The 16,073-nt window shown below is 44.0% G+C and overlaps 1 protein-coding gene across 6 annotated transcripts in view; it reads left to right on the forward strand.

Annotated features, from left to right (window-relative positions):
• The window catches only part of LOC140201854 (transcription factor COE2), a 340,017-nt gene that overhangs the window by 243,281 nt on the left and 80,663 nt on the right, over positions 1 to 16,073 (forward strand). For all 6 annotated transcript variants that reach the window (XM_072266588.1, XM_072266587.1, XM_072266585.1 and 3 more), the window contains 2 exons: positions 9,145 to 9,275; positions 11,438 to 11,564. In XM_072266588.1, the coding sequence (XP_072122689.1) occupies positions 9,145 to 9,275; positions 11,438 to 11,564 (258 nt within the window). The remainder of the gene's footprint in view (positions 1 to 9,144; positions 9,276 to 11,437; positions 11,565 to 16,073) is intronic.

The raw sequence follows: 16,073 nt of genomic DNA on the forward strand, positions 1-16,073 counted from the left end.
GGGTGGATATTACAAATTCTTTCTAAAGTTAAATCAGGATTAGATTCCTCCTGAACAGAACTGGATCCAGCGAGTTGTTTTACTGTTGCAATTCTTCCATATTTTTAAAATAACAACTCGTTCCAAAATGGATTATCTTTCTAGCCTGAAGTTAGAGTAGATATCTAAATGGTTTAATGCATTTAAATCAGTCATGAACACGACTGTTCACAGACCATCCAGGCCAATCACAGGAGCGAAAACCTTATGGCAGTGGAACAGAAACCTTGTACTGAAATCCAGAGGCGTGCAGAATCCTCCCATTCCAGATTTTCCTTCCTCCTCCCCAAATCCACGTGAGGTTTAATGCCCTGGAAGTGTCAAAAAAAAAATCAGAATGTTCTGGAGAAAATCAATCTCCCGCCTCTGGCTCTCTCCCTTTGCTGATCCACTAACCCATCAGAGTTAGCCCTTTCCGCAGGCAACCGCAAAAGGAAATGCTTGGTTCCCCCCGTCCCACTGCACTTCCAGGCAAACATACCAACACACAGCCTGTCTTGAACCTGTCACTCTTACACTAGTCAGCCATGGCTGCTTGCTCTGATTTGCACTGTATTGTATGACAGCACAGACCCAGCCAATTCTGCTAATAACTGAGCCTTGAGGGAAGTTTATGAAAATGTACAAACCTTTCTTTTATCAAGTTATTTATTCCTCTGTTATGGTGGTCTCTGTGGAATTCAGCCTGAAGGCCAGGCAAGTGACTTCTTCCAGGCCTCCATCAATTACCAGTTCGGCAAGGACGTTTCCTCCAATGTCTTATGCCCTTCTTTTTGGAAACCCTTTCGGGTACGGACCAAGTGGAATACGGTCCCTCTTGGATCCTTTATGGCACAGTCCTAATACGGGTAAAGAGTATTAGATGGTCACATGGATTTGGAGGGCTGACGGGTTTTTACCGCACCACTCTGTGACTCTGTATGAAATTAGGTGCCAAATGTCAAAGGCACTTGCCAACTTTAGGCATCTCAACCCTACCATGGACTTTTTACTCTCCTCCCATCCGGTAGGCGCTACAGGAGCCTCCGCTCCCGCACCAGCAGGCACAGGAAGAGCTTCATCCCTGAGGCTGTGACCCTGCTGAACCTCACATCACAGCGCTAAGCAGTATTGCACCCATATTGTACTGTCTCAGTACTTTTATATTTGTGTGCTGTAGCACTTTTTTTATTCACAAATTATTTTGTAAATAACACTATTCTTTGCATTTCTGGTCAGATGCTAAATGCATTTCATTGGCTTTGTATCTGTACTCGGCATAATGGCAATAAAGTTGAATCTAATCTAATCTAATCTAATCTTATTTTAACACTAAGTGAGCTGCTTGTATATGATCCAGATATTGTACCACTTTCTCACTCTCCATAATTCCACATTGCACTGCCTCATTCATGACTTCGTCTAATTGTGTTCCCACCTGCGTTTTCAGTTTAACCCTTGCGCTGCACAGCCCAGCTCTCTGTTATGTCATTCATAGCAATTTTTATTTAATTAAGGGTCAACAATATTCACCTGCCATGGACCAGAGTCTAACCGTCTGGCAGGATAAAATGTTTCAGAATCAAACCAATGAGTTAATGCAGGAATCTTGTCTTGTTGTTGAAAGAACAAGTCACAGCAAACAATGGTTAAGCAAAGTCAAAGTTCAAAGTTCAAAGTACATATACAACCCTGAGATTTGTTTTCTTGTGGGCCTACTCAGCAAATCTATAGGATAGTAACTATATCAGGAACAATGAAAAATCAACCAGGGTGCAGAAAACAACAAACTGTGCAAATGCAAGCGTAAACAAATAGCAATAAATAATGAGGACATAAGAAAATAAGATAAAGAACCTTTAAAGTGAGATCATTGGCTGTGGGAACATTTTAGTGATGGGGCAAGTGAGCGTAATTATCCCCTTTTATTCAAGAGCCTGATGGTTGAGGGGTAGTAACTGTTCTTGAACCTGGTGGTGCGAGTCCCGAGGCTCTTGTACTTTCTACCTGATGGCAGCAGCATGGCCTGGGTGGTGGAGATCTCTGCTGATGGATGCTGCTTTGTCGAAGTATGTGTATTTTACTATATACTACCCAGAAATTCCTTTTCTTGCAGGCATTTGCAGGAAAGTAACGAAATATAATAGAATTGATGAAAAACTTTACATCTACAAAGACTGACAAACAACAGCAAACCAATGGTTGAGCTACTGAGCCTGGAGTCCAATGGACTCTTAAACCCTGAGGTACAAGGTTGAATCCCATCGTAGCAAAATGACTGAATTGTTGTTAAGAACTTGCGAATATCCTTAAGAGGAAGAGGTCTGCTAAAGTTCTGAGTTCAAAATTGAAAGTAAATTTCATGTGAAAGGATGCATATATTGCACATACTTCCTTGAGATTCATTTTCTTGCGACTAATTTATAGGAAAAAAATGAAATACGTGTGAAAAACTGTATGTAAATAGAGATTCACAAATAACCAATGTGGAAAAGAAAACAAATTATGCAAATATATATAAAAATGTAAATAAATAATACTGAGAACATGAGTTGTAGAGTCTTTGAAAGTGAGTCTGTAGGTTGTGGAATCAGTTCAATGAGTGATGCTATCCTCATTGGTTCAGGAGCTTGATGATGTAGGGTAATAACTGCTCTGACCTTGGTGGTGTGGAACCCCAGGCTCCTGACCCTCCTGCCCAATAGTAGTCGTGAGAAAAGAGATGGGGCAGAAGTGAGTGCAGTTGCTATTACTAGGGAGAAGGAGCTTGGGAGCTGAAATGTCTGAAGGTAGGTAGGTCACCCGGACCAGATGATCTACACTCAAGGGTTCTGAAAGAGGCAGCTGAAGAGATTGTGGTGGGGGGGGGGGTGCATTAGTAATGATCTTTCAAGAATCATTAGATTCTGGCACGGTTTTGGAAGACTGGAAAATTGCAAATGTCACTCTACTCTTCAAGAAGGGAGGGAGGCAGAGAAAGGGAATTATAGACCAATTAGCATGACTACAGTGGTTGGGAAGTTGTCGGAGTCCATTATTAAGAATGAGGTTTCGGGGTACTTGGAGGCACATGATAAAATAGGCAAAAGTCAGCATAGCTTCCTTTAAGGATGGAATTCTTTGAGAACAAAGGAGAATCAGTAGGTACTTGGATTTCAGAAGACCTTTGACAAGGTGCCACACATGAGGCAACTTAGCAGGATAAGTGTGCATGATATAACAAGAAAGACACTAGCAAGGATAGAGGATTAGCTGATTGGCAGAAGGTAAAGGGTGAGAGTGAAGGGAGCCTTTTCTCATTGGCTGCCGGTGACTAGCAGGGTCGGTGTTAGGACTGCTTTTTCTGTTATATGTCAATGATTCAGATAATGGAACTGAAGTTTGCAAAGGATACAAAGATAGGTGGAGGGGCAGATAGTGCTGAGGAAGCAGAAAGACTGCAGAAGGACTTAAACAGACTAGGAGAACGGGCAAAGAAGTGGCAGATGGAGTACAGTGTCAGGAAGTGTATGGTCATGCACTTAGGTAGAAGGAACAAAAGCATAGCCTATTTTCCAAATGGGGAGAAAATTCAAAATTCTGAGGTTTAGAGGGACTTGTGCAGGATTCTCTAAAGGTTGAGGCAGTAATGAGCAAGACCAATGTATTAATTTCGAGAGGACTAGAATATAAAAGTAAGGATGTAAAGCTGAGGCTTTATAATGCACGGGTGAGGTTTCACTTGGAGCATTGAGAGTAGTTTTGGGCCCTAATCTGAGAAAGGATGTGTTGATATTGGAGAGGGTTCAGAGCAGGTTCACGAGAATGATTCTGAGAATGAAAGGGTGATCATCTGAGAATTGTTTGATAGCTTTGGGCCTTTACTTGCTTAAATTTAGAAGAATGAGGCAGGACTTCATTGAGACCTATCAAATGTTGAAAGACCTATATAGAGTGGATGTGGAGAGGATGTTTCCTGTAGTGTTACAGAGTAGAACCAGAGGACACAGCCTCAGAATAGAAGAACATCCATTTAGAACGGAGATGTGGAGGAATTTCTTTAGCCAGAGAGTGGTGAATCTGTGGAACTTGTTGCCATAGACAGCTGTGGAAGCCAGGTCATTAGGTGTATTTAAGGCAGAGTTTGATTATTCAGGGCATGATGGGTTGCGGGAGAAGGCAGGAGATTGAGGCTGAGAGGGAGAATAGATCAGCCAGCTTGAAGTGGTGGAGCAGGCTCGATGGGCCAAATGGCCTAATTCTGCTCCTATAACATGGTCTTAGGGCCTGGATGATGGGGTCCCTTGATGCCAGCGCTCCTTGTAAATGTGCTCATTGATGGGGAGGGCTCTGCCAGTGATGGATTGGGCTGTATCCCTCACTTCTTGTGGACCTGTTTGTTCTTGGGCATTGGTGTTTCTATATCAGGCTGTGACGAATACTCTCCACTGCACTTAAGAGAAGGAGCCCACCTAGTTTGGTCTATACGTAACTCCAGTTTCTGCAATGGATTTTAATGGATGTTGGAGTTAGTTGTTTTTACACAGAGAAGGGTGTGTGCGTGGAATGTATTGCCAGGGATGGTGATGGAGACAGATACATTAGGGACATTTAAGAAGCGCTTAGAAAGGCTAATGGATTATAGAAAAATAGAATGTCATGTAGGAGAGAAGGGGTTGATCTTAGAGTAGGTTACAAGTTCAGCACCATGAAGGGCTTGCAGTGTTCTGTGTTTTAATCACTATTGGCAAAGGCGCAGTCAAAGATTCAAAGTACATTTCTTATCGATGCACGTGTAACTTATGCAACCTTGAAATTCGTCTGCTTACAGGCAGCCACAAAATTAAAAACCCGAAACAATCCAATTTTGAAAAAAGGACCAACATCCAATGCGCAGAGAGGAAGAGAATAATGAACACGCATCATGCAGACAATAGAAACGAGGAGCAGTAATTCCAAACCAAATTGATTCATAAGCCCCAATCCTGGAGCAGGTGGAGCAGGCCTATAATAGTTTACCACAATCTATCTCAGAAAAGGTGTTATTGACAATGATTTTTGTTGCATTTCACGCCATTTGAACTATGAGTAATGGGACGCCCACTTCACCAGCGCCATCTTAAACTGGAGAGTAGTCCATGGGGCCTTTAGTGTAGGGAGTAAATTCAGACTTCCCACTGACAGCCACATCCTGTGAATGGATGAAGGAAAATGGGTCTGGTGATATTTCAGATAGCTAATTTGTTTGTGTGTATGAGAGGACTGATTGCTTCCCATAACTCTGCAAACCGTACACAATGTAGAGCATGCTACAAACCTCTTCTTCAGATTTCTCCTGCTCAGCACTGTTTTGGAGAATTAAGTAGGACACTTACTTCAACACGCTGGGTTCATGAAGTACATCGTAAATCAAACAGCATGTCAGATTGTGACTTTGGTGTTGACACCCTTCATTACTCAGAAGCTTTTTGGTTGCTGTAGGCTTCCTTTAACAACAAGTACCGTATTTCAAGCATCTAACTGAAACGCTTGCCTCCTGTTTAAAAGTACCTTGTACATCATTTTCACTTGGGTTTTCTCTTTGGAAATGTACCTGAGGGTCCTTGGTCCATGTTACAGCCTCCAGTTTAAACAGAATGAATGGAACAGAGAACCGCGGTCTTTTTGGCAGAGAGGGAGAGTTTTCAGTCACAGAGATCAGATGCCAGAACAGGTTAAATAGGAAAACTGTGCAGAGGAATTGCAAATCATTTCCTGTCTCTATAAAGTACAAGTTTTTTAATATCAAAGTAAATTTATTCATAATGAAACTTATTTACAAGAATAAACTGTGCAATGCTCTTTCATTCTTGCAATCATAGTCAATGCTGTAAGTAGAGCTCCATTATCTGTTAGTCCATTAAGACTAACAGGACTGTTGCCACTCATGTGGCCCCCTGTGTGGTACACTACTACAGTCCAAAGATTCAAAGTACATATATTATCAAAGAATGTATAAATTATCCAAACTTCAGATTTGTCTGCTTACAGGCAGCCACAAAGCAAGAAACCCAAAAGAACCTAATTAAAAAAAAATAAAGACCAACACCCGATGCACAGAGAAAGTGAGAAAAAACCACAAATCATGCAAACAGTAGAAGCAAGCAACAGCATTCCAAACCAAATTGAGGGGTTTCCTCACCCAATCTGGCTCCTCCCTGTCCAGTAGTAGAAGAGCCCTCTACTGTGGCCCTTTCCCACCGAGCACTTGCTGTGTCTGCACTGAACCTCAGTGCCGTCCCTCAGCATGCACTCCTGCAGCCTGGAATGTGTCGGTTGCCAGCCTTCCTCCATGGACATCTTGACGTGCTGGCAGGCCAACAAATTTTGGGCAGACCAAAGGGCATCTTTCATGGACTTTCACAGTCATGTTCCAACAGCACTTGATGTCCACCTCTGTGTGTGTGTGTGTGTGTGTGTGTGTGTGTGTGTGTGTGTGTGTGTGTGTACCTGGGGAGAACTCATAGATCAGCCTGTAGATCTCTGTCGTGCAGCTGCTCGGGACGAAAGGGTAGTGGTTAGCACAATGCTTTACACTATCAGCAACCTGGGTTCAATTCCTGACGTTGTCTGTAAGGAGTCTGTAAGTTCTCCCCGTGTCCATGTGGGTTTCCCCCGGGTGCTCTACTTTCCTTCCACCATCCAAAGACGTACTGGTTGGTCAGTTAGTTGGTCTTTGTAAATTGTCCTGTGATTAGACTAAGATTAAATTGGGAGTCTGCTGGGTGGTGTGGCTCGAAGGGCCAGAAGGGACTTTTCTGTGCTGTATCCAAATAAATAAATAAATGATAGTGACACTGGTCCTAGCATCTTTCTCCCAGGGGTTCCCAAACTTTTATGCCATGGAGTCTTACCATTAACGGAGGGGTCTGTGGACCCCAGGTTGGGAACTCCTGCTCTGCACCCTCTTCTTGATGATCTACAGCAACACATGATGGAGCACTGTAGACAGCTCTCCGGTTGGCTGGATGAGTGCTGTTCCAATAGCATGCTGCAGCTCTATGGGGGATACCTGCATTATGGTCATTTGCGTAATGAAAATTCACACAGAATTTACAAAAAAAACGTGAGATACAGAATATGATTTGTTCTCACGTAATTTATGATAAATTGATTTGTTATTGTTACAGGTATTGAGGGACAGTGAAAAACTTTGTTTTGCAAGCCGTGCATACAGATTGTTCAATTACAACAGTGCATCAAGGTAGTACAAGGAGCAGGGGGCACAGCCTCAGAGTAGAGGGATGTCCCTTTAGAACAGAGCTGAGGGGAAATTTCTTTAGCCAGCGGGTGGTGAATCTGTGGAATTCATTGCCACAGATGGCTGTGGAGGCCAAGTCATTGGGTATATTTGAAGTGGAGGTTGATAGGTTCTTGATTTATAGGTGAATCAAAGGTTATGGGGAGAGGGCAAGAGAATGGGGCTAAGAGGGATAATAAATCAGACATTATGGAATGGTGGATCAAACACAATGGCTTAATTCTGCTCCTATATTTTATGGTCTATTGGTAACTAGTGCACAGGGGCCACCCACACACGCTACTTCTGGCAGCATTTTGCAAACACTGTGACCTCCACCAACTTGAATGAGAAGGTTAGCAGGGGTACTACTACCTCTGAGTAACTGACTTAGAAATGCACTCAGTAGCCATGTTATTAAGTACCCCTGCACATCTGCCTGTCAATGCGAAATCAGCCAATCATGTGGCAGCAACTCAATGCATTAAAGCATGCAGACATGGTCAAGAGGTTTGGATGTTCTACAGCCCAAACATCAGAATGAGGACAAAATGTGATCTAAGTGACATTGATTGTTGAATGATTGTTGGTGCCAGATGGGGTGGTTTGACTATTTCAGAAACTACTGATCTGCTGGGATTTTACAAAGAATGGTGCAAAATACAAGAAAAAAAATCCAGTGAGCAGCAGCTCTGTGGGCAAAATGCCTTGTTAGTCATAGTCATAGTCATAGTCATACTTTATTGATCCCAGAGGGAAATTGGTTTTCGTTACAATTGCACCATAAATAATAATTAGTAATAGAACCATAAATAGTTAAATAGTAATATGTAAATTATGCCAGTAAATTATGAAATAAGTCCAGGACCAGCCTATTGGCTCAGGGTGTCTGACCCTCCAAGGGAGGAGTTGTAAAGTTTGATGGCCACAGGCAGGAATGACTTCCTATGACGCTCTGTGTTGCATCTCGGTGGAATGAGTCTCTGGCTGAATGTACTCCTGTGCCCAACCAGTACATTATGTAGTGGATGGGAGACATTGTCCAAGATGACATGCAACTTGGACAGCATCCTCTTTTCAGACACCACCGTCAGAGAGTCCAGTTCCATCCCCACAACATCACTGGCCTTACGAATGAGTTCGTTGATTCTGTTGGTGAGGAAGGTCAGAGGAGAATGGCCAGCCTGGTTCAAGCTGTCACGAAGGTGACAGTAAATCAAATAACCACACATCATAACAGTGGGTGCAGAAGATCATCTCTGAACGCACAGCATGTCGAAACCTGAAGCGGATGGGCTACAGCAGCAGAAGAGCACGAATATACACTTTGAATCCATTTTATTAGGTGTAGGCTATACCTAGAAAAATGGCCGGAGTGTATGTAATCACAGTTTTTTCTTTATTTCCGGGACTAACTCTTGCAACATCCAACTGCACTGCAATGTGGCATCACCTGCAGCACACTGCAGAATCAATGACAAGTTGTCGTGTTCCCCTTTCCCTCCTTGACCGTAGATGTGGCTGGTTTGGGAGGTCTCATCAGGCCAGCCTGCATGGGAAATGGCTTTATTTTGTGGAGGACGCACGCTGAGCCAGGGTGTGTCGGGTGATTGAGGGCTTGAGCCTGCCGGGTGTTTGACGGCGTGCAATTCGAGCTGAACACGGCCTGTTTGATAGGGTTCGGCAATAAGTGCCAGCCACATGCCATCAATGATTCAATTAAAAAAGAAATATATGATATTCCTGCTTCTCATCCAAAGAAAAACTGCTTATGTAGATCTCAGGAGGAAGCACAGCCGCAGTGACTATGACAGTATTAATGATAAATGAGTCGTGAAGTACAAGTAATCTCATTTCTTTCTGCTTAGCTACGCCATGCATCAAAGCAATCAGTCCCAGTGAAGGATGGACCACTGGAGGCGCCATGGTTATCATTATCGGGGACAACTTCTTCGACGGATTGCAAGTTCTCTTTGGTACAATGCTGGTTTGGAGTGAGGTAGGTTACCATGGGAACAGCAGGGTGAATAAACCTGGGTGACGACAGATCGGGGCCTGGCATGGTGGAGCCATGGAAACAGAGTCATAAGAGATTCTGCAGATGCTGAAGATCTGGAGTAACACTCAAGAAATGCTGCAGGAACCCAGCAGGGCAGGCTGAGTTCCGATGAAGTGTCTCAGCCCGAAACACTGACCGTTTATCCCTCTCCATAGACGCCGCCTGACCTGCTGAATCCCTCCAGCATTTTGCATGTTGAGCTGAGCTCAATAGACCCAATGCCAAGGGAAACCAAGACAGGTCTGTCGCAGTTAGCGCAACGGCCTACAGTGCCAGTGATTGGGGTTCCATTCCCGCGGCTGTCTGTCAGGTGTGTGTACGCTCTCCCTTGTGATCGCGTGGGTTCCCTCTGGGTCCTCCTGTTTCCCCCCACACAGTCCAAAATGTACAGATTAGGGTCAGTGAGCTGTGGGCATGCTATGTTGGCACTGGAAGCATAGCAACACTTGCGAACTACCCGAACACATCCTTGGACTGTGATGGTTATTGAAGCAAATGACAGAAATTAGCATCAAGGGAACAAGAGCTAGTTACACTTGAGCAGCACACATAATTGCAGGAGGGAACTCAGCAAGTCAGGCAGCATGCATTGAAGATGGGGGGTAGGTTCAAAGGGGATATGAGGCGTGTGTTTTTTACTCAGTGGCGGATGTCTAGTATGGTGGTAGAGGCAAATACATTAAAGGCTTTGAAGAGATGTTTAGATAGGCACATGGATGTGAGGAAGATGGAGGGAAATGGGCATGGTGTGGGTAGGAGAGATTAGGAAATTATTGTTTCAGTGTTTTTTTGATTTGCTTTTTAGCTGGTACAGCACACCATTGAAGGCTGAAGGGCCTGTTCCCTGTACTGTACTGTTCTCTGTTCTATTTCACTGTATGTTTCAATATACATGTGACAAATAAAGTTAATCTTTAACCTGGATGGGAAATTTACCACAAGTGGTGTGTGTGAATGGCTGCAGTTCTGTTCTGAGCCAAGTGTCTCAATAGCGGTGCAGTGTGCCAAGCTTCCAGCCGGGCTCTCGGAGACTGGTCTCCCTGCCTGGCGTGGACCGGAGACGGGCAAGTGAGCGAATCCAGTTCAAACCCAGCATGAGCACCACCCAAAAACCAGCTCAGTGAGCACAAAGGGAGCAACACTTGAGCAACATGCATGCAGTGCTGGAGGAGCGCAGCAGGTCAGGCAGCATCTATGGAGAGGAATAAACAGTCGACATCAAATGGAACCATTGAACCGTAGGGCAATAAAATGATTGGATTTGTTCACAGTGAAATGAAATGGGGAAAGAAACTGGCTTGGCTGGGTAACACACATCAAAGTTGCTGGTGAACGCAGCAGGCCAGGCAACATCCCTAGGAAGAGGTACAGTCGACATTTCGGGCCGAGACCCTTCGTCAGGACTAACTGAAAGAAGAGCTAGTAAGAGATTTGAAAGTGGGAGGGGGAGGGGGAGATCCAAAATGATAGGAGAAGACAGGAGGGGGAGGGATGGAGCCAAGAGCTGGACAGGTGATTGGCAAAAGGGATATGAGAGGATCATGGGACAGGAGGCCCAGGGAGAAGGAAAAGGGGGAGGGGGGTGAAACCCAGAGGATGGGCAAGGGGTATAGTCAGAGGGACAGAGGGAGAAAAAGGAGAGAGAGAGAAAGAATGTGTGTATATAAGTAAATAACGGATGGGGTACGAGGGGGAGGTGAGGCATAAGCGGAAGTTAGAGAAGTCAATGTTCATGCCATCAGGTTGGAGGCTACCCAGACGGAATATAAGGTGTTGTTCCTCCAACCTGAGTGTGGCTTCATCTTTACAGTAGAGGAGGCCATGGACAGACGGCTTGGCTGGGTAATGTGTTCAGTTGAACTAGACTATGGAGTTATTAGGGCAGACATTGTTATGGAAGAAGAGACTGGAGACTCATGGAGATCAGACAGGGGAGGGGTAGGGTGTTAATAAACAAAGGACTTTTCATTCCTATCACTGTTTCTCCCATTCTAACAATAAACAGAAGCACTGCATGCCAAGAAAGTGGGATTGGGAGGACAGGTGAGATCTGTTGAGCTAGGGTCAAACCCCGAACTTCTGCCTCTTGTCATGCCTTTCAGCTGATTACTCCGCACGCCATCCGAGTGCAGACGCCCCCGCGACACATCCCTGGAGTGGTGGAAGTCACACTGTCCTACAAGTCCAAGCAGTTCTGCAAGGGTGCTCCAGGACGATTCATATACACAGGTGGGTGGACATTGCACGACGTTGACGTTGCATGAGGGTTACGGGATAGTGTGGGTTTAGTACTTTTTTTTAAGGAATATATGGGTCGGCACAACATCGAGGGCCAAAGGGCCTGTACTGTGCTGTAGTATTCTAGTGTCTTGTGTCTAGTGAAAGGGTTTGGGGAATGGGGTGGGGGGACTTGAGAAGGATGGCCTCTCATATATCTTATGCACTCGGCTTTACTGAAATTAACAGTGAGGAGAATAGGGTTTGAGTCGGGGCTCGTTCTGCTTTTCTGCACTGAAGTGGATTTGCTGTTTCCCTAGTTAAGTATGCAACAACACCCTGCATTTATGTAAAACACCTTGAACATTGTTAATCATCCTTTGTCTAGTCTGCAGCCATACTTTCTCTGAGCTCTTTATTCCAAGCATGAAGAGAGCATATTCAACTAATTCAGTGAAGCCGTCCCAACGATGGAGAGTGGTCAGAAATACTCAATGAACCCACAAATATTATCTCTCTATTTGCACTATTTATTTACATCAGTTCCAGCTGACAGGAAGGCGACAGCAACTTAAATAACCATACATCGCAAAGGTCAAAGTGCAACGTAAAAGTGCATACATGTCACAACATACAACCCTGAGGTCCTTTTTCCTGCGAGCATACTTAGCAAATCTAAGGAACAGTAACTCTAAACAGGATCAGTGAACAACAAACTGTGCAGATGCAAATATAAATAAATAGCGATAAATAACAAGCATGAAATTACAAGATATGGAGTCCTTAAAATGAGACCAACGGCTGTGGGAACATCAGAAATAGAATGAGCAACACACATAAAATTTGCTGGTGAACGCAGCAGGCCAGGCAGCATCTCTAGGAAGAGGTACAGTTGACGTTCGGGCCGCTCTGACGAAGGGTCTCGGCCTGAAACGTCGACTGTACCTCTTCCTAGAGATGCTGCCTGGCCTGCTGCGTTCACCAGCAACTTTGATGTGTGTTGCTTGAAATTCCAGCGTCTGCAGATTTCCCCGTGTTTGAGAAATAGAATGAGTGTAGATATCCCCTTTTGTTCAAGAGTCTGATGGTTGAGGGGTAGTAACTGTTCCTGAACCTGGTGGTTCGAGTCCTGAGGCTCCTGTACCTTCTGCATGGTGGCAGCAGTGAGAAAAGAACGTGGTCTGGGTGGTGAGGATCACTGATGGTGGATGCTGCTTTTCCACGGCAACACTGATGTGCAAAAGATCGGCCCTGAACCCATGACACATCAAACCTCAAACGTGCGCACTCTGCACGGATGGAACAAGAGGTCAGGATTGAACTTGCTTGTAGAGAAGTTGCTGGTTATTTACTCTGGAGCAGCGGAGGCTGACAGGAGATCTGATAGAGATTTATAAGATTATGAGAGGTATAGAGTAGACAGGGAGTGCCTATTTCCCAGGTTTGAAATGTCTAATACCAGAGGGCATGCATTGAAGGTGAGAGGGGGTAGGTTCAAAGGGGATGTGAGAGGTGAGCTTTTTACTCAGAGAGTGGTGGAGGCCTGGAATGCGCTGCCTGGCATGGTGGTAGAGGGAGATACATTAGAGGCTTTTAAGAGATGTTTGGATAGGCACGTAGATGTAAGGAAGATGGGAGGGTATGGACATGGTGTAGGTAGGAAGGACAAGTATTTGGGTGTTTCTGATGTACTTTTTAGCTGTTTCAGCACAACATTGTGGGCCGAATGGCCTGTTCCTGCGCTGTACTCTCCTATGATCTCAGGATGCTGGGGGTGGGGTGAGGCGGCAGCTCTACCGTCTGCGCCACAGTGCTGCTCGTCTGAAAGCGGGATCACAATTAGTACAATGCATCTCTAAATCGCTAACAGGAACACCAATCAGGCTTTCAGTTGCCAGTGCTGTGATCTCATTTTCGCTTTGAGGTAAGGTAAAATAAACCAGTTGGACTGATTACATGAAGCACCTGATTATTTATTTTTTTTTGTTTTGCGGAGCTTTTATCGTTCAGCCTCCTGAGCCGAACGACGGGCACTGTGAGATGAGTAAACTTGTCAGGAGAAGAACGCTGCTGGATGTTTAAACTCCCATGGAACATCAAAGGTTAAAGTGTAAAAAAAAATCGATGGTTTCCGCACCTTTCGTTTTGACAACCCCCTCATCAAATTAAATGGAAACTGTATCTGAATTTCTTGTCATATTTATATTACATTTTATTTAATAACTGCAGGATGGCATGAAGTTAAATATTTGACAAGCTGATGTGTTCATTGGGGAATTGGATTGAGAGCAGCTCCATGAATATAGTCAATACTATACTTAGCATCACTTAATCCTCCACGGGGAGTGTTAAAGTTTGCTTTAGGACTTTAATAATGCAAATTTCAACTGAAAGAAAGTCAACTAATCTATACTCGATTGAGCCTGTGAAAGCCTTGACATTATCCTGAGAATAGGACATTCCCACAACAATCCAGTATTGTTTGCATCACTCTGCATAACCCTCTCTCCTTCCATCACATGTCATATATCAAATTGCACTCATACAGCACTGTGCCAAAGTCTCAGGCACCCTAGATTTTTCAATGTGGTTTCAGATGGTATGGCCTCCACAGAGCTCTGATCTCCACAGATGTTTGAGGCTGTCTGGGATTACCAGGAGAGACAGAAGCAAACGAGACAGCCAAGGTCTGCAGAAGAACCGTGGCAAGTTCTCCGAGATGCTTGGAGCACCCTACCAGCCGATTACTCTATAAAACTGCATGACAGTGTACCTAAGAGAATTGATGCAGTTTTAAAGGAAAAAGTTGGTCACACCAAATATTGATTTGGTTTGGTTTTTTACTGTTCACTGCTCTTTATGGTAGATTCTTTGATATTTTGAAATGTTTCATTTCATTATTTTTGAAAACAGCTTTGCTTTGGAGAATTTATTTTTAATTTGCTTGAGACTTTTGCACAGTACTGTATGAATTAAATACACTCTGAGTGTATAATCTGGTCTTCTGCTGTTGTAGCTCATCCGCATCATGGTTCGACGTGTTGTGCATTCAGGGATGCTCTTCTGCACAACACTGATAATTTGAATTATTGTCAGCTTGAACCAGTCTGGTCAGTCTCCTTTGACCTCGCTCATTAAAAGGGTATTTTTGCATACAGAACTGGATGCTTTTAGTTTTTAAGCATCATTCTCTGTAAACTCTAGAGACTGTTGTGTATGAAAATCCCAGGAGATCAACAGTGTCTGAGATACTCAAATCACCCTATCTGGCACCAACAATCATTCCATGGTTAAAGTCACCTACATCGTATTTCTTTTCCATTCTGATGTTTGGTCTGAACAACAATTGAACCTCTTGACCATGTCTGCATGCTTTTATGCACTGAGCTGCTGCCTGATGATTGGCTGATTAGATATTAGCATTAATGAGCAGGTGTGCCTAATAAAGTGGCCACTAGGAGTATATCTCAGTGGAGATATCTGGCACGGCTTGGTAGCATGGTGGTTAACTAATTGCTTTTCAGCGCCAGTGATCACTGTTCCGTTCAATTCCCTCGGCCATCTGTAAGGAGTTTATATATTCTTCCCATGACCTTGTGGATTTTCCCCCAGGTGCTCCAGTTTCCTCCCACATTCCAAAGGCATGCAAGTTAGGATTACTAAACTGTGGGTATGATATATTGGCACCGTAAGTGTGCCAACACTTGTGGGTTGCCCACCACAACTCTTGGACTGCACAGGTCATCGACACATTTCACTCTATGTTTCGACGTTTTGCTGTTCGTGTGACAAATAAAGCTAATTCTAATCTCAGATCTGAAATTGAGTCCTGAAAGCTGTGTGGCATTACCAAAGTTCAAAATACATTTATTATCAAAGTATATATGCACTACACAGCCTTGAGATCTCTCGTCCTCACAGACAGCCACAAAACAAAGAAACACCATGGAACCAGTTCAAAGGAAAGCATCAACCACCGCCCCCCCACTCACAAAAAAAAAAGAAATTGCAATAACACAGAATATAAAACACAAAATTGAAAGAGTCCAGGCATATTCAGTTCAGTTCAATCTTATACGTGTTATTCATTATCTGCAGGCCACCCCAATCAAAATCGCCCAAAATAGCAACAAAAAAACGGAGTGACCAGAAACCACAGACACACGTAACGTGAACTACAGGGTGCAGTCCTCAAAGACTAAGATACTGTCCCTCCTTCTTTCTCCTTTCAGCTTTATTTGACACAGTGTAGGAGACTAAATATAAAGAGGTCAGAGAGGGAGCGAGAAGGAGAATTAAAGTGACAGAAGGCTGGAACTCAAGATCACCCCAGTGAACTGAACAGAGACATTCTGCAAAGCAGTCACCCAGTCTGAATTGTATTCATTCATATAATACTTTCCATGTGAGAAGAAAATGTCAGAAGACTATACAAAGCCGAGAGACAAGTACAAGAAGTTATTGGTTCTGATGCTCGAGAGGTGAAAGGGGTCAAAGAAACAGGGAGATGTATTTAAGGGG

The sequence above is a fragment of the Mobula birostris genome, chromosome 8, assembly GCF_030028105.1.
Source record: "Mobula birostris isolate sMobBir1 chromosome 8, sMobBir1.hap1, whole genome shotgun sequence".
Taxonomy (NCBI): domain Eukaryota; kingdom Metazoa; phylum Chordata; class Chondrichthyes; order Myliobatiformes; family Myliobatidae; genus Mobula; species Mobula birostris.